The sequence below is a fragment of the Onychomys torridus genome, chromosome 5, assembly GCF_903995425.1.
Source record: "Onychomys torridus chromosome 5, mOncTor1.1, whole genome shotgun sequence".
Classification (NCBI taxonomy): Eukaryota; Metazoa; Chordata; class Mammalia; order Rodentia; family Cricetidae; genus Onychomys; species Onychomys torridus.
This window is the reverse complement of record NC_050447.1, coordinates 107950762-107968881: the sequence shown is the minus strand read 5'-3', so window position 1 is coordinate 107968881 and position 18120 is coordinate 107950762. Positions and strand designations below refer to the sequence as shown.

Sequence of the window (18120 nt, the reverse complement as noted above, 5' to 3'; positions counted from 1 at the left end):
TATTACTCCCCATGATACCCAGAAGGTCCCGCAATGATGTTATTGTTTGGTTATTAAACACCCCCAACCAACACTCCCAAGTCTTTTGTTTCTCTGACAGACACTACTGGAATCTTGTAAGAGCTGGCACTTAGTAGAAGTTCAAAGAAGACTCTGAGACCCAAAAATCCTTCTCATTTTCTTCCCCTTCTTGACCATTAGATGAGCAATTTTACTGCCACCTGCTCCTGCCACAGATGCTGCCTATTCATGGACCCAAAGCAGCAAGGCCAACTGATTATAGATTGGAGCCCAAATCAATCTTTTCTCGTCATTGATGGCTGCTGATACTTCAATGGGGAAAATGTTCACTTCATCTTAATTCATCCTCTTCTAGGGAGGAACAAAGCTAGTATATTTCAGTTTTGAGATGCTATGCACACAGGCTGTTCAGATGTTTTCTTATGTTAACATGGACCTCATTTCTCTCTGTAACTGCTCATATGCACTAAATAGTTAAGTCACTGATTTAAAATTACTCACATCAAAATAAGCAGCAAACATATCATCAGATTCTGTAAACATATCAGGCGCCAAAAGCTTCTTCTGAGATGACCCTTAAATGAAATATGTATTAATACTTGAGAAATAAAAACAGAAATTAAAATAGAAGTTAACAGAAAAATCAGCAATATTATCAAACTTTTTTTCTATCTTTCACACTGGCTTTCAACCAATAATTCAATTGAGAAGCAGCTCATTATGCTTGATATAAAAATCCACTATAAGTACACCCCAGAAAGACGAACATCAACTTTTGCCACTGCCAGTTTAAATAAATAAGTTAAAAGCTACTACATGATAATCCTGGATTAAAATAAAGTTATCCTTAAAATCTTATTTAAATACCTCAAAGGGTTAATCTCCTCCTCTGGACAGCAATAGATCAGCATCCACCTGTTTATAATTCGCCCCTAAGATACCTAAACCCATTTAGAAGACTACAGAGGAAGTAAATACAATGGTTTTCAACAACTGAACACACACCTAACTCACAGTAAGGGAAATGAAAATGAAAACTACCATTAAGTACAAGTGCTTATTAAGGACAGTGGCTAAAAGTCCAAAAGAAGATTAATACCTATACCAATAAGACTTTGGCTAACTAAGTACCCAGATGTGGTTTATGGGATGGCAAGATCACACAACTTGCAAGGAGAGAATCTGACAAGAGCACACATAACTAATCCACTCTTGATCCAAGAATCATACTTCTTAGAGTAATACTTGAGAAATAAAAACAGAAACTAAAACCTAAGTCAACAGAAAAATCAGTAGTAGTAATAAAACTTCTTTTACTTCTTGCACATTGGCTCTCTAGAAAACTATTCCAAAACTCCGTAGCTCAGCACCGAAAACAACCTGATGTACAGTATTGTTAAATTAGTATCTAGTGGATCGCCACAACTGGACTTAATTCACATACATCTGTCAGATGACCGAATAAAAATACAGACATCTTTGACAAGAAATGAGAATCAGTAGAGTCCTTCCTTGCCTTGCCAGAACCTGTCTAAAAAAAAAAGCAGGGCATCACAGCTGCATGTATTTGTGACCCTCATGCTGGGGAGACAAAGACAGGTGGACTCCATGGCCAGTCAGCCTGGCCTACTTAGCAAGTTCCAAGACAAGAAAAGGTGAATAGGACCTGAGAAATAAAATCTGGGGTTGTCCCCTGGCCTGCACATGCAACCCCTACCATACACAGACACATATATACAAAAAATAAGCTAAAAAGCACACTGTAGATCATTATTTGAGCATAATATTCCTACTCCCTTTTATTTTCCCTCAAATCTAATCATTATAAAGTTACACAGCTAAAACTACAGGGAAAAGCATCATTAAGACACTCTAACTCACCATTATTCTGTTCAACCGTCATCAGATTATGCTTGGCTTTTACTGAAGCCTCAAATGTGTCAACATTCTCCCGCTCATATTCTTTTACATCAGCAGCTACCCGCTCCAAGATGTCATCTGGAGAAGGTGATCGTGACCTCGTGCTGCTCTGGGGGCTGCTTGGCTCAGATGGCACAGATATATTGCTATCTTCAGCAAGATATTTATATTTCTGTAATTACAATAGATACATCAGCTTCAGAAAACCAATTATCTAAATATATTAATTTCAAAGAGCATTAAAACAATGGGAGTCATGCAAATGTAAAAACAAAGACATCCATGCCTGGCTTGCATCAGGTGCATAATAATCCTTACAAAATTTCAGACATCACAAACTCTGAAAAGTAGCCAGGTGGTGGTGGCACACACCTTTAATCCCAGTGCTCAGAGGCAAAGCCAGGCAGATCTCTGTGAGTTCGAGGCTAGCCTGGGCTACAGAGCGAGATCCAGGACAGGAACCAAAACTACACATAGAAACTCTGTCTCGAAAAACCAACCCCACCCAAAAAAATCTGAATAGTATTTCTGTGTTTGGCGTACAGTCATCAGGTGGTAAAACCTGACTTGACCATATGGAATTCTATTTATCATTGTTCTTTATCATCTGGTATGACCACTCATGTATCTCATTTTAGAAATATTAATGAGCTGATTACAGGATCTGTTTTAGATCCCTCAGATGACTCTAAGTAGATGTACACAGATACACACCATATTACTGTTTTAACATTCAAAAGTGCCTAAGTTTTGAAGCCCATCTGGCAAGGGTGGCAGATAAGGGGTCATGAACTTGGCCAAGAATAAAACAGATTCAACCAATTTTCAGGGGTATTGGCTTAATCAAGACTTTACCAGAGTACCACTAAAAACCTTTCAGGTCTGTCCTGCTTCCTCTGCAGTTGATTCTTGCCTTGGTTTCCTGCCTTACCGTTTGCTATGTGTGGATAAGTGAGATGCCATGGCTGTTCTTGTCTTTGTCATTTGAGAAGGCACTTTATGAGGACTATTGTCCCAATGGCCCCAGTGACTGTACCAGGCTTCTGACTCAGGACAGCCAAGGACATGTGGTTTGTCTTTTAAAGCAGCAAATTTTATTACTTCATTACTGTTGAGATCTGTGTAGAGCACCTTTCTCACATGATTTTCATTTAACCCCAATTACAGGCTGGCAATTAAGGCTCGGTAGGCAAAAGTTAACTGCTACCAAGCCTGGCAATCCAAGTTCAATCTCCAGAACCCACACATGGAGAGAGAGAACCAACTCCTTCCAAATTATCCATCTCACCATACTCATGCCATGATGCATGTACATGCATGCTCGCATGCATGCATGCACACACACACACAAAAAAAAATAAAATTAAAGCAATATTGCAATTTATAAACCCTGCCATTATCTTTTTAGATACTAACGTGTTTTTTGTATAACATCACAGACTTTACTAAATGAACTTACAATTTATCCTAGACTGTAAGAATGTTCATGTTTGTTGAAAAAAAGAACACTTCACATTCTCATGTTTTACACAAAAAGTTTACATTACAATGCAATGAAAACAAAGACCAACATATGTCAGCTTTAATAACTAAAGAAATGCAAGTGTCACAAATGTGTGAGCTCTTCTAGTGACCTGGTTACTGTCATTATTCCCCTTCTTGGTTCAACTTACAACCCTTTCTGCTTCTGAGTACCGCATGAGATGGAACATCACGTACCTGCACAATCGCCTGCCTCTGTATCCTCCTCTGTTCTATTAGAGCCTCTTCATCTTCTTCCTCTACATCAAAATCTTCAAGGCTTTAAAAAAATGTTTTCACACATTTTTGCAGATTCCCAAACTGTTACCTTGCACATTTTAAAATTAAAGTTGGAGCCACTATCTAAACCAACCCTGCTGATCTGAGTTTCAGCTGCCTGATGGAAGCCTAATGGCTTTACCCTCCTCACCTTGTTCATGGCACCAAAACTAGAAACAAAGAGAGATCTACATAAACTTAGAGAAGAGTTCTTTTTCTGCTCTGACCTGAGCTTTCTCATCTCTACAGAAAAGCTAGAAGAAGTAAGCTATTATCACAGAAAGCTCACGGAAGTTTCTGGTCTATTTCCTATAAAAAATGCAAGCAGGCTGTGGTGCCACCTGCAAACCAAGCAAAAGCCAACATGAAAAACAAGAAAGTATACACCTGCCAGTTGATGGCAGTACACACCCTTAATCCCCGAAGAGGCAGACAGATCTGAGTTTGAGGCCATCCTGGTCTACAAAGTGAATTTCAGGATATCCAGGGCTACACAAACTCTTTCAGAAGGACAAGGCTCAATGTCCACCGCTTCTCTGATCTTTCAACATTCACCCCAATAACTGGCTTCAGGTTTGATTTTATTAATAAGAACTTTTAAGATTCCTGCTACAGAAACATCTTCCCCTAAACTGGTCTGTTCTAACAAAAACAAAAGGAAAATTCAGTACAATGATGACCCAATATTCAACTCAATTTAGACAAAGCAGAACCCCTAAAATCAGAAAAATGTTACCTATGCCATAAGCCTACCCAATAATCACAAACGGTTATAACTTTTAAATTCTGCATGAAATTAGGGGTTCGTTCCTATCAAATTAAAAGATCTCAGTCCTCAACTAGAAACATGAAATGGGCACAGCAGCATTCTTACTTATCATCAGATGATGACTCTTGCTCAACTTTCATTCCTTCAGAGAGACTTCCTTTAAATTTATCTTCTTTGACTTTGCTTCTGCTCCTTCTCCTATGACCACCCCGTGATCGAGACCTTCTTCTCAAGCGTGACCTGCTCCTTCGACTCCTATCTCTATTTGAAGGGAAAAAGAGGACAGATAAATATTTGCTACAGTATCAACTAGAGTAAGCAAAGGACATGCATGTGTAGGGAAGAAAAAAGGGAGACTTTGAACTCTATACTCAATTTTTCTGTGAACCCAAATGTCTCCAAGAACTAGTCTTTTAAGGAAAGGTGCACAGGCATGGTGGCACATCATAGAACCCCAGCCCTGGGGAGGAGGCCGTGAGGACTAGCACTAGCAAGACCCGGAGTCATTAAATGTTTGTGTTTGTGTGGGCCAAAATGAATGTATGTATTTATGTATGTACTGTACAAATGATACCCACCGAGGCCTGAAAAGGGAATCCAATCTCCTGGAACTGGAGTTACAAACAACAGTGAGCCACCAAGTGGTTGGTGGGAACCAAACCCAGGTCCTCTGCTAGAGCACCAAATGCTCTTGAGGAATCCATCTGGCCCCTCACTTAAAGATTTTAACAACTAAAACATAGTTAATAATACTTGTCAGATTCATTTTTTTTCCTCATGAATATGGAGTTAAGCTCAACAGAAACAAATACTCATGTTTCTTGTTTCTTGGCTGTTCTGGGGAGTGTGTGTGCTAATCAAGCACTCTACCCCTGAACTACACTACCTCAACATTCTCACAGCACCACAGTTGTGACTCACAGGCTACTGGTATGTACTGGATATATGCATATATTATCTTAAAAGTAGACATATATGTGAGGGTGAGTACACACATCCGTGTATAAGAATGCAGAGACCAGAGAAGCGGGATGTCTTTCTCTATTGTCCTCCATTTTACTGTCTTGAGACAAGGTCTCATAATGACCTGGATACTTTTTAGCTACAGTGGTCAGCTCTCAGTTCAGGATCCACCTGTCTGTCTCCTAAATGCCAGAGTCACAGGCACATACTGCCATGCTTAGCTTTTTACCTGAGTGCTGGGGATGTGAACTTGGGTTTTTATGTGTGTGGAGTGTTCCTATCCACTGAGCCACTTTCCAGCCATACATGTACTAATAAAGTAAAAATGAGGGGTTTTTGTTTTTGTTTTTCGAGACAAGGTTTCTCTGTGCAGTTTTGGTGCCTGTCCTGGATCTTGCTCTGTAGACCCACCTGGCTTTGCTTCCCGAGTGCTGGGATTAAAGGCGTGTGCCACCTGCCGCCTGGCTTTTTTAAGTTTTAAAATATTAAGTAAGCTATTTATAGTGAAAAGGGAGAAGAAGGGAGGATTATGATCCACCATGTGGGTGCTAGGAACCAAATCCAGGTCTTCTACAAAGGTAGCCAGGGATCTTAACCACTGAACCACCTCTCCAGTCCAGCTTACTGCTCTTACAGAGGACCCAGGTTCAGTTCTCGCATCCACATCAGGAAGATCAACTTGCTGTAACTCAACTGCCTGTAACTCCAGTTCCAAGAGATCCAGTGCCCTCTGGCCATCTAGGACACCTGCACACACGAGAAGATGACACTATGACAGAGAATGGACCCAGGACTGAGAAGACAGGAGGGCCACCAAGAGGATGGATGGCAGCAGGAACCCCACTGCCCCAGTCTGCTCAGGAAGGAGATCACAACGATTACACACACTGGCAGCACAGAAACCTTACAGTGAGCAGAAGCACTTGACTATTTCCATTTCTAGGAAGATAGTTTTAAAAAGTAAATCATCAGAAACATGTAAAAGTGGTCTTAATGTAAGCCTTCAGTATGCTGTCTTCCTAAATTATATTCAAATGATGGTCAAAGGTTGACCAAAGAATGTTCATTATGCATAAGTTCAGGTTTATACAAGCATGGATTTTAAACCTTTTTGATTGACCTTTAAATAATACACTTTATGTAAAATGCTTTCTAATAGTGAGTTGAAATGTTTTAATCATAAAATCCTAACCAAGTTATTTATATAACCTTGTTTTTTTTAAAAGTCTTGCTAATTAAAAAACAAATTCTGGGGTTGGGGATTTAGTTCAGTGGTAGAGCGCTTGCCCCAAGGCCCTGGGTTCGGTCCTCAGCTCTGGGGAAAAAAAAAATCTAAGAATTATCCATTTCAAGGATTACTTTTATCATGTGTGCCTTTGTTCATGAATACCATGTGTATTCAAGTGTCCAAGAAAGTGGACATTGGATCCCTTGGAGCTGGAGTTATAAGTGGTTGTGGTCACACGACAAGAATATTGGGACCCAAATTTGGGTCTTCTGGAAAAGCAGGTGAACCATCTCCCTAGGCCCTTAACCGAGTACCTGACGACCAATGGCTTGTATAAACATCAAAGGAAACCACACTGAAGAACTGTGTGCAGTGCCACATGACAGCAAAAGGAGGGAATGGGATCACAAACTAAATGTTTCAGAGAAAAATGGTCTGTGGGAAAACCTGCCAATGTAGAACTGGTTTCAAGAGGAGGCAAAGGTTAATGAACCCAGACAATAACATCTATCCCTTATATTCACCTTCTCCGAGGAGACCTGCTTCTTCTTCTTGGAGACCTGCTGCGTCTCAATGGGGAACGTGATCGTCTTCTAATGGGAGACCTACTTCTTCTTCGGGTTGGAGACCACCTATTAATGGGGCTGGCATCTTTTGATCGTTCGCATCTACTGAGGATATCATCTCGAGGTCGTGTTCTTAAGGGAAACAAATGGAAGTTAAGAGAACAAATTAAAAGAATCCTTTTGACATGTAAAGAGCATAAGATTCACAAATTTAATGAGTAACTAACTATGATTAATTTATTTTGAATTACCATTTAAAGTCAGATGACTCCACTGGTATTATGGTGTTACAGAAGGCATACAATAAAAGTATTTCCCATGACCTCAGAATGTATGAATTTAAAGGCTATTCATGTTAAAAAGAAACTCAAATTTTGGATGTACAACTCAAAGGAAATTTACCTAAATAGGTCATAATATCCTATTTCCTCATTTTCAAGTGTCTATATATTGGTATTTCTATGGTTAAGAAATCTTATTTGTTTATTACAAGTATGTGTGCATTCCTGCCTTGGCGCATGTATGAGGTCAGAGTTAACTTGAATTTTCTTGTACATGTAAGGAGACTGGGCAAATTCACTTGTGTATTCTACAAAGAAGCTTCAGATATAACTAACAGACAGGATAGTGAAAAATAAACCCGTCTAATGTTCATCAGCAAAATACAGAACACCTACACTATAACTTACTGCTGTTATAAAATATAAAAAAAATAAATAAACCTATATACTGTCACCAAAGTATTTTTCCCAATATAGTATACCATCTGTACTTTGAGATAAATTGCAAGACTCCATTTATAAGAAAATGCTTATATTCAACAATAATGTGCATACGAAGTAGACTAGCAGGATATAAACTTATTGGGAGAGGCTGGAGAGGGATAGGGAGGCCAAGAACTTACAGGCTTCTGCATTATTTGGCCTTTTCCTCAGTCTATATCTTTTTTCGATTAAAAAGGGAGGGGTGTTTCAAATATGCAAGTTTGGTCTTCTATAGAACTTTCCAACTTTCCTATTGAACTAAAAGCAAACTGGGCTGACTAAAACACTTCAGATAAAGAGGGTCAATAAAATAGCCTCAAAGCAGAATGCTGAGGGAAAGGGGGGATTTTAATATAAGGCTACTTAGAAGAGTAAAGAACTCTTAGGATGGCACTTTGAAAATAACTCTTCGAAGTTCCCAGAATGTGATGTGATGATTTAAACTTCAAGATCATGAACATATTAGTATTAATAGGAATGAGCAAATAGCTAAGAATTCATACCATCTTTATAAGCCACCATCTTTTTAGGAAGTAAAAATGATCAGATCATTTCAAAAGCACAATTCCTATATACACAATAAGCTGGTTTCTAAAAAGCCTCTCCCCTTTCCCCCCAAATTTAGTTCTATGATCCTAATAAATCATTTCTTTGACTGTATACTGTACTTAGGGCCAGCATTAGTTTAACCTGTAAACCTAGCAGTTAGGAGGCTGAAGTGAAAGCACTAAGTTTGAGGCCTGTCACAGCTACATCATGAGACCATGTCTCAACCCCACCCCCTAAAAAGGGGGTTTATGAAGGTCTCCCACCCTCACTGAGCTAAGATAATCCCACGAAGATTTAGTAAATTGCCTGGATTTAAATGGTAAATGAGAAGCTAAATTAAGTCAAGAATTTAAAAGAAATCGTCAAGCTATTCATAAAATAAACAAATTACTATCAAAACACTTAAATATTAATATAATTAATATACTAAATTACACTACTGTTATGAAACTCAACACTATCTCATTTAAAATTATCTCCACACTCAATTTTTCTTTTAAAATATAAACCAGTAAAGAGCTTGAATGTGGCTGGGCAGTGGTGGTGCATGCCTTTAATCCCAGCACTTGGGAGGCAGAGCCAGGCGGATCTCTGTGAGTTCCAGGCCAGCCTGGTCTACAGAGCAAGATGCAGGACAGGAACCAAAAAAACTACACAGAGAAACTCTGTCTCAAAACACCAAAAAGAAAAAAATAAGCTTGAATGTTTCATGAACAAGTTACCTTGGAGAAGAAAGTCGTCTCCTCTCTGGCTCTCTTCGTTTTCTTTCTAAGGATCGGCTCTTGGCCCTTCTACCTGGAGACAGAGTTCGAGAAGGTGATTTGCTCTGCTTAGATCTTCTGTCGTTGACAAGTGGGGATCTACTTCTTCTTGACTTGTCTCGCTGTTTTGGAGACAAACTTCTTCTTTTAGGACTCCGGCCAGGTCTTCTACTAGGTGACCTATTTTCCTTCCCAGAAGAGGCATCTTTTGAAGGAGATTTAATTGGCTTCTTGTCTTTGTCAATTTCAGACCGTTTTGACTTTCGCTCTTTGGACCTTGACCTTCTGTCTTTGGATTTATCTCTTAAATCAACTGGGGACCTGGATTTTTTAGCTCGATCTCGACTTCTTTCATTTACAATCGGTGATTTCTTCCTATCCTTTATTTTACCTTTATCTTCAATCTTAATCTTCTCATCAGTAGGAGTTCTGGCCTTCCCAATTTTTTCTTGAGACCGCCGTCTAAGGGTAGGGGACTTTGATTTTCTTGCTTGGTCTTGAGACTTGCTTCTTTTGGATGGACTTATGGATTTCCTCCTCTCCTTGGACTTGCTCCTGTTTGCTTTCTCTCTCGCCATGTCAACAGCTCCCTTGCTTTTCCTTTTGTCTGACCTGTGTCTAGTCCGTTCTTTGGATCTGCTCTTACTTCGTTTTTTTGCACTATTTTTGTTGTCCGTAATTTCAAGTTTCCCCCGTGTACTGGAAGACCTGGTACTGGATCTATTTCCATTTCTTGCCTTTTCATGAATCTCCCCTTCTTCTTCAGAGCCAGACTCATAGCCTTGCAAAATGAGCCCCATTCCAGACTGGACCTTTCCCTCCATTAACTCATTATCAAGCTCAGCTTTAATCAAGGCTCTCTGTTTTTCCAAGTCTTCCAGCAAAGCTAAATCATCAAGTTTAGTTCTTTTTGCAGGGGAGAGGCCTTCTTTGTCAGAGGCATCTATAATTTCTTTTCTTTTGTGTTTCTTATGCTTATGCTTATGTTTGTGTTTTTTATCCCTATCTTCTTCTGAGGAATGTTTATGTTTCTTATGTTTACTTCTGTGTTTATGCTTCTTTTTTTTGTGACGACTATGTTTATTTTGAGATTGGTCTTCTGACACTTCTCCATTTTCTTCATTTACACTCTTCTCAGAATTATCAGCATCATCCATTCTATAAACATATGAAACACATTTTACAATGGCAATATTTACCCAGTGTTCAGTTATAACAATAGTAAATGATATAATAAATCTCACTGTAACACATTAGCTACTACAATGTTGTAAGTTTCAGATATATTATTTCAAAGGCTGAGGTGGCAGAGACACAACAATCTGTTTTTAACAGTTGAATTAAAAACTATAAGTAGTACAAGGTATGTTTTAAAAAAAATCATTTAACTGAAACGAAATCCAAACCAGCAACAATAAAATTCCCGGTAATTTTAGTTACACAGAAACTCCAGTAATTTGATTTGAAACCAGCACCCTCACAAATACTTAAAAGGCTCACTTTCTCTTTTCATAAAGCACAGATATTGACATACTGGAAAGCTAATCTCTTCAACTTGATCAACCTTAGAAAACTTGGTGTCTCTACACAATAAGCCTAGCAGCTTACTTGTGAACACATCGCACCTAATCACCTCTTGAAAAAAAAATCTCAGGGGCTAATATTGACTAGCTCCAAATAAGCAGTCAATGTGTATTGGAAGTTTCTCAAGATGACAGTAACAATATAAACAAACCCCCATGAGCTAACTAAGACTTCAGAGAACTGGTCAGGAGTGAGGACTCCTTGTTTGTAGCTGCCAAGCTACAACAACCACAGGGAAAGACATTCTGGAGGTCAACAGTAGTCTAATACCAGAAACTTTTCAGGATTTGATCAAGTATTTGTTCAGCAAATTATTCACTCTCTGTGAATTTCAAATAGAAACTATTATCCCAAATTACGTTGATATTCATGGGGGGGGGGGAATGCAAAAAAGAATGAACTAAGGGATATTCTATTTTAAACACATGAGTTTTACTCAAAGAGTTTATGACTCCACTTATCAAGTGTTCAGTAATTCCAGATTAAATATAGCCTCAACAGCATTGTAGATGCTCCTGGACTTACATGTAAATTCAAACCCTTCTAAATAAAATAACATATTGAATGTACCAATCCTACCAAACATCAGAGCTCTGACCATCAGTAAGTATGTAACTTCTCCCTTTAAAGGCACCTCACTGCTTTCTACAAGATGGGCTCAAGAGCAAATTTAAGAGTCTTGGGTTCAGTCCACCACACTAATTTGGAAGATTCAGCTCATTTGCCTTCAAATGATATATTCCTGGTGCTTTTCAGTAAGTTTGTTTCTTGAAAAGGAAGAATCATGAATCTATTCATCAGTCTCTGAACATTTTAAATGACCTACTACTATATGCAGATTTTCAGCAAGGTGACCAGAAAATAAAAATGTGCAAGGACATATTTGCCTCCCTCAAGGAAAGTATAGTCCAGTGAGAAAGAACACCACACAAACAACCACAAAACATGAGAGAAGTACCAACAGCAAAACACTAGCAGAAGACAAACAAGGGGGTGCTGGAGCACAGAAGGATCACCTAAACCCATTTTTTTGAGAATAGACAAGAAGAGTGTTTTGTAGATCACATGGGGTAGGGAGGTGTGTGTGTGCGTGTGTGCGTGTGTGTGTGTGTGTGTGTGTGTGTGTGTCTGTGTCTGTGTGTGTATGGGGGTGGGGGGATCCAACTCATTTGTTAAGTGAGCACACTGAAAACTAAAGGTGCAGTACAGTACTCTAGAGTGAGCAAAGAATGTGGAGAACCAGCACTTGGAGCACTTGGAGCAGAGAAGCAGGCAGCACAAGTCAGTCAGGTAGAGAAAACCACACTCAGGTGGCTGTGGTCAGTGCACCAACTCTGTGGAAGACAGCAGTCTAACACCTGCAGATGACAAAGTGTGATTCTAGGCGTGGCAGACAGAACTAAAGGGACACTGAGAACCCAAAGGCACAAGAACTGCAAGGTTAAAGCACTATCATTTATGGGGATTGTAGCAGGAGGTGGGGTATACAGTTTTGTTTTCTGGCAGGCCTCAGTTTTTAATAAGTTGGTAAGGGAGAGGAATACAGAGTATTTCTGAGAAGTTATCAGCTGACAACAATGAAGGCGTGAAAAACACATAGCCATTACATGGTATTAAACAAAAGGAACCCTGAGATCTACCAACTACAATTTCTGAAAAAGTACTGAAGAGACATGCAGAGGACTCTGTTCTATGAGGAGTCAGGTTTTAGTGTGGGCCAATTTCTTGTTAGTAGATGTTTTAGTATGGTTCCCTGAATTGCAATTTTTTTCCTTGAATTTTAACTGATAGGGGGAAAAGTTCAAGAAAAATTACACCAATCTTTTTAGAGATAAAACATTCATTTAAAATGTGCATAAAATGTAAGTATCCATAGTAAAGAATTTTAGTCATAAAAGTAACCCTAAGTCACACTACATAAAAATGCACTGAAAATGAAAGTAAGCTGCCCCCAAGGTGGGCTGCTACAGTTTAAACTTGGTTCCACTACTGTACTAGTAGTAAGGATTTGGCAAGGACCCCTGTCCCCCCACCCTGAAATGGAGTTTCTCTGTGTAGCTCTGGCTGTCCTGAAACTTGCTTTGTAGATCAGGTTGGCCTCAAATTCAGAGATCCACCTGCCTCTGGTGTTGGTATGTTTAAATGTGTCTGTGAGCTCAGGTGGGGAAAACTGCACCTACCTAAAAGCATTAAATGCTTATTTGTAAGTGTTTAGCATGAACTGCCCCCCCCCAAGGTATTACTGTATACACATTAGACAAATATACCTATTCAAACACACCCTGTGGAGATGACTGGGTGGTGATTAAGTTACTGAAGGAATACCATTAAAAGGGGATGGTTCTAGAAAGTGCTGACTCAAAGTGCTGCCCAACATACCACAACTATTGTAGCCCTCTACTGCCATTTTCTGCAGCTACAAAAACTGGAAGGGTTAGCTCAGTGGTAGAGCGCTTGCCCAAGAGTAAGGCCCTGGGTTCGATCCTTAGCATTAAAAACAAACAAACAAACAAAAAACTGGATAATCAGTAATACGGACAAATCATAGGTTTGTTGTGACAATTAAATTCACATGGAATGTGCTCACAGTAATTACATAAGAGCCCTGCTTTTGCTTCCTTAGCACAGAGTGCTCCCCAGAAGACTTCTGTGCACACATAATACTCCTTGATATTAATATGCAATACCCTAAGTGATTCAAATATACTCATTTCCTCCCCCTCCCCCCAAAAACATGCTTTTTTTTTTTAATGGTGGAAATAGATGTTAAGTATAGCCTTTAACTTTAGGTATGAAATAAGTCCTATTAGAAATAGTGACATTATCTAGCTCTTAAAAAAACAATTTTACAAATTATAATTTCCTGATAAAAAATGTTATCTTAGGACAAACTGTCAACAAATCCTATATACCCATACAGCAGACTTCCATCTTTTTTGGTTCATCTTTCAAAACAAACTTCAGAAAACAAGCGTTATAGTTTAGGGTTCCAAGGGCACTTCAGTGGGATAGTGCCTAGCATGTGTCAAACCTTGGTACTACACAAGTCCCACAAGAAATGGGTATATAAACAAAGTGGCAAAACAGGTTTATTATCAACAGCTTTCTCTTAAGGCTGCTGGTTAAGAAAACTGATGGTTTCTTGGACAGTTTACATAGAGAACAGAGACTATATATAAATCTATTCTTTACGTTTGTATTTTACAATGTAACAAATGAATGTGCATAAACCTGTCATAAAACAAGTATTTACCGATAATTTTACCAAGTATTGGTTAACATTTATTCACATTATCCAGGATCCAAGCTGAATATACAGTAGAAACAACACAGGGAGGCCAGCAGTTTGCTCATTTGTTAGGTTTTACTCTGCAAGCAACCTAGGTCTTGGGAGGACCTAGCACAATAAATACGGATATAGAACAACTTCAAAATAATAGGAAGTCATTAATTACCAAGCATTAGTGTTACTTTAACTTTCTCTTTCACAAACTTCTCCCAGAAAACAGGGGTAGGATAAGGTGGAGTATCACACTGCAATCCAGGCTGCTTTGGGACTTTTGTTCCTCCTGCATCAGCCTTCCAAGTATGGGATTAGAAGCATACACCATCGTAAGCAGGTCAAAGTCAGACAGGGTCTCACTATATAGCCCTACCTGGCTTGGAATGTAGAGATTAAAGATATACAGCACCATGTCTAGTTATCACAGATATTCCTTTGCCGATGGAGTGCTGGGTTTAAATGCATGCATCACCACTGCCAGCTAGGATAGTCTTATTTTGGAAGGATTCAACGTATCCATTAGCAAGCTAGACAACTGATTTTTAAAAAGACAATTCCTAAAAAACATATTAATGTTGAGCAAATGAATGCAAAGGAAGTAGTTAAATGAATTTCTTACAAACTGAAACACTTTGTTTTCGAGACAGGGTTGGTTTCTCTGGGTAGCTTTGTGCCTTTCTTGGAACTCACTTTGCAGACCAGGCTGGCCTCGAACTCAGAGATCCGCCTGCCTCTGCCTCCCGAGTGCTGGGATTAAAGGCGTGCGCCATCCCCCCCCCCCCCCGGCTAGAAATTAAATTTTAATGAATCAGAAACATCACATCAAACGCATATCTTGGCTGGGAATGGTAGGGCATGCTTCGGGGAATGGCCTGAAGGACATGGCCAACCCTCATGGGAGTGAGGTGCATCTGTGTGGTAGTGCTTATTTAGGCTAGCATACGTGAGGTTCCTAGTTCACTCCTAGTACCAGACCCTTCTCAATAATCTCAGGCTGAGAATGTGACTCAGGGGTAAAGTAATAGCTTATTAACATTTGCAAAAGGGCTCTAAATTTGAGCCTTAATCCCTCTTCACCCACTACATGGATCTTTCCAGGACACTAGCAAAAAATATTATTTCAAACCTTAAGGGCACCTGAAAAGGGAGTCACAGTACAGCAGTCTGAAGAGGGTCTTTAAAACCAGACAGCATAAATTTAAATGTGCCTATCACAGTGTGACCTTGAGCAAACTACTTTATTTCTGTGTTAGTTTCATCATCCATAAAATACCAGCAATAACAGTATTTACCTCAGTAGAACTGTTAAAAGAATTAATGAGCTGCCACTTGAATGATTTGAATAGTACCTGGTCGCTAATGACTGCAAATATTTTTTTAAAGCTGAACTGAAGAAGCTGACAAATGTGCAGGCCATTACAACAAAAGCCCTCTGAGCCTTTGAGGAATTTTTAAACTATGTAATATATGTATTCTTTCTTAATTTTCTATTAGAATAGCTTCCCTGTAACTACAAGCCATTTAGACACTGTTTGAGCACTATGGTCACAATACACATAGTGCCTACTTTCATATCAAATTGTCACTTTCTTCATTAATTACTTTCAAATTAGCGAAAAAAAGGACACAGAAAAAATATTCCATTTACAGCCGGGCGATGGTGGCGCACGTCTTTAATCCCAGCACTTGGGAGGCAGAGGCAGGCGGATCTTTGTGAGTTAGAGGCCTGCCTGGGCTACAGAGTAAGTTCCAGGAAAGGCACAAAGCTACACAGAGAAACCCTGTCTCAAGAAACAAAAACCAAACCAAACCAAAACAAAATTCCATTTACACAATTTCTTTGGGGCAAGGGAGGGTAAATTGAAGACTACCATTAGTGTTATGTGCAATTGTCAGAGCCTAAACAACTGCATGTTTACAACTATATTATTATTCACACATGCAAATGTAATAGGGCTGAATCATCCTCAAAATGAACACTCCCCTCAAATTAAATAAATGGACATAATACTCAGAACAAATTGCTAGAACACTCAGCTGTACAGCCGAAGACATCCATTGTACTGAACTGACATCCTGTAACTGCCACACCATGAACTGAGAAACAATAAGCTATGTCTAGTTAAAACCCTATCTGTTCTCTGCTAAGCCAAGTTGTCACAACAAAACATACTCAACAAAAAACCCGCTGAATTCTCTGTCAAGTTGAGTAAAGCAAATGAAAGGGGAACTCAGGACTTCTTCAGCAAATAAATCAAGTTATCTGGTAGCAAAGCTGTCCTCTATCACAAGTTGCTGGAGACGGTATCAAACGCTTTCCTAAAGAGGCTGAGAACACTAGATAATGCAAATATAAAGGGGTGGTGGTGGTGCACGCTCTTCAATGCCATTCTCTTTCAAGTTAAGCTTCCCTAGCACAAACATGAGAGAGAAAAAAAAAACCACTGCTCTTATTTAAGCAACGGTTAGCCTTTGACTATTCACTTGGTCTCAACAACTATATTAGCTTAATTATAAACAGACTAGTATGGTTTAGAAGTAGCAACAATTCCCAATACTTCTCCCATATGTCTTCCCAAAGGACTATAAACTGGGGCAAAACTGTCAGGCATCAAAAACCAGATAGGCTATCTTACTTTGCCTCAAGTTTGAAAGTTGGAAATAATCTACCAACGGACAGAGAAATACTGGGTTGTGGTTGGAGTAGAAGGCGAAAGACTTTGCTAGCACAATTTCCGGGACAGTCGAAAAGTATGACCCTAGCACCTCCACCTCTCTGCTCTTACCATGAGCAGGACCTCAGGGATAATGTATGCGTTAGGAAAGCGGGGCTTGGCTTCATGCCGCCACTGCCCCTCGGATCCCCCACGCGGAGGTTGAGACCAGAGAGCTCCACCGTCCCCAGGGGAGGCGCAGGAAGGCGCGACCTCAGGGCAGCCGCAGCCGCCACGCGAACTGGACCTGTAGAGGCCGCTCGTGCCGCCGCCTCCCGGGGCAACGACGCGCAGCAGGCCGCGCTGCGGGCGCCCCAACAGCCGCGGCCCCACGGGCAGCAAAGCCGGGGCCGCTCCCACGCCTCCCATCGCACCACCCATGGCGCGCGGAAAGGCAAAGTTTGGCTGTCGCCGTTAGGCCTGAACTTTCCCGCCCGTCGCGCAGGTCACCGCCGCCTCCCGTCCGGCGGCCCGCGGGCCCAGCTCCGACCCCCCGCACAGTCCACTTACTCCGGCTGCTCCCGCAACGACGGGGCCTCCGCAGCGGCCATCTTGCACTTCCCGACTTCTCCGCCGCTCTGGCGGCGGCTCCGTGAACCGTGGACGCCAGTGGAAGCGGAGGAAGAAGGGAAAAGCAGTCGCGCATGTGCAAAGCACGTAGAGAAAAGCGGCACTCCGAGTCCGCGCTAAGAATCCGGATAGAAAAGCCCTACGTCCGGGGGCGGGACGTCGAGTGCCTTGATGTAATTTCCGGAGCTAGGGGGCGGAGCAAGCGGAGATCAAGGCCTTTCTAACTTGAGTGACAGTCCGTATGGAAGCTAAGCGTTTACGTGTAGAAACTTGGTGGAGTAAGGAGCAAAGGGTTAGGATGCTGGAACTGAGAGTGCATTTCTGGGAGCTGATTCTCCGTGAGGCCAAGAAGTGGGTGGAAATATCTTGGTGTCTCTTATTGCTGCTGATTGATATGCTGAAAGCTTTTAAACCGTCAGAATATCTCCCATGTCCCCCTTTGACCTCCTGTTTCTTGTGGTATGCTTTATATGGGAATTAAGCTTTGTTTTTGGAAGTGATAAGTAGGAAATAAACAATATACGCTGTCTGATACCGAACTGTGACCAATTTCAGATTTACATAAACCATTCTTAAAAGAGCAAAATAAACAAATCTAAGGAATTTTTGGCAAAATTTTCCTTTGAAG

The 18120-nt window shown here is 40.4% G+C and overlaps 1 protein-coding gene across 7 annotated transcripts in view; it reads right to left on the bottom strand.

Annotated features, from left to right (window-relative positions):
- Nucleotides 1–17623, bottom strand: part of Prpf4b (pre-mRNA processing factor 4B) — a 32504-nt gene extending 14881 nt beyond the window's left edge. For all 7 annotated transcript variants that reach the window (XM_036187200.1, XM_036187197.1, XM_036187198.1 and 4 more), the window contains exons 1-7: nucleotides 17433–17623; nucleotides 9303–10499; nucleotides 7226–7399; nucleotides 4616–4771; nucleotides 3661–3742; nucleotides 1903–2113; nucleotides 523–596 (exon numbers count right to left, since the gene is read on the bottom strand). In XM_036187200.1, coding sequence (XP_036043093.1) covers nucleotides 523–596; nucleotides 1903–2113; nucleotides 3661–3742; nucleotides 4616–4771; nucleotides 7226–7399; nucleotides 9303–10499; nucleotides 17433–17473 — 1935 coding nt within the window. In that variant the 5' untranslated portion in view covers nucleotides 17474–17623. The remainder of the gene's footprint in view (nucleotides 1–522; nucleotides 597–1902; nucleotides 2114–3660; nucleotides 3743–4615; nucleotides 4772–7225; nucleotides 7400–9302; nucleotides 10500–17432) is intronic.
- Nucleotides 17624–18120: the final 497 nt, after the last annotated feature.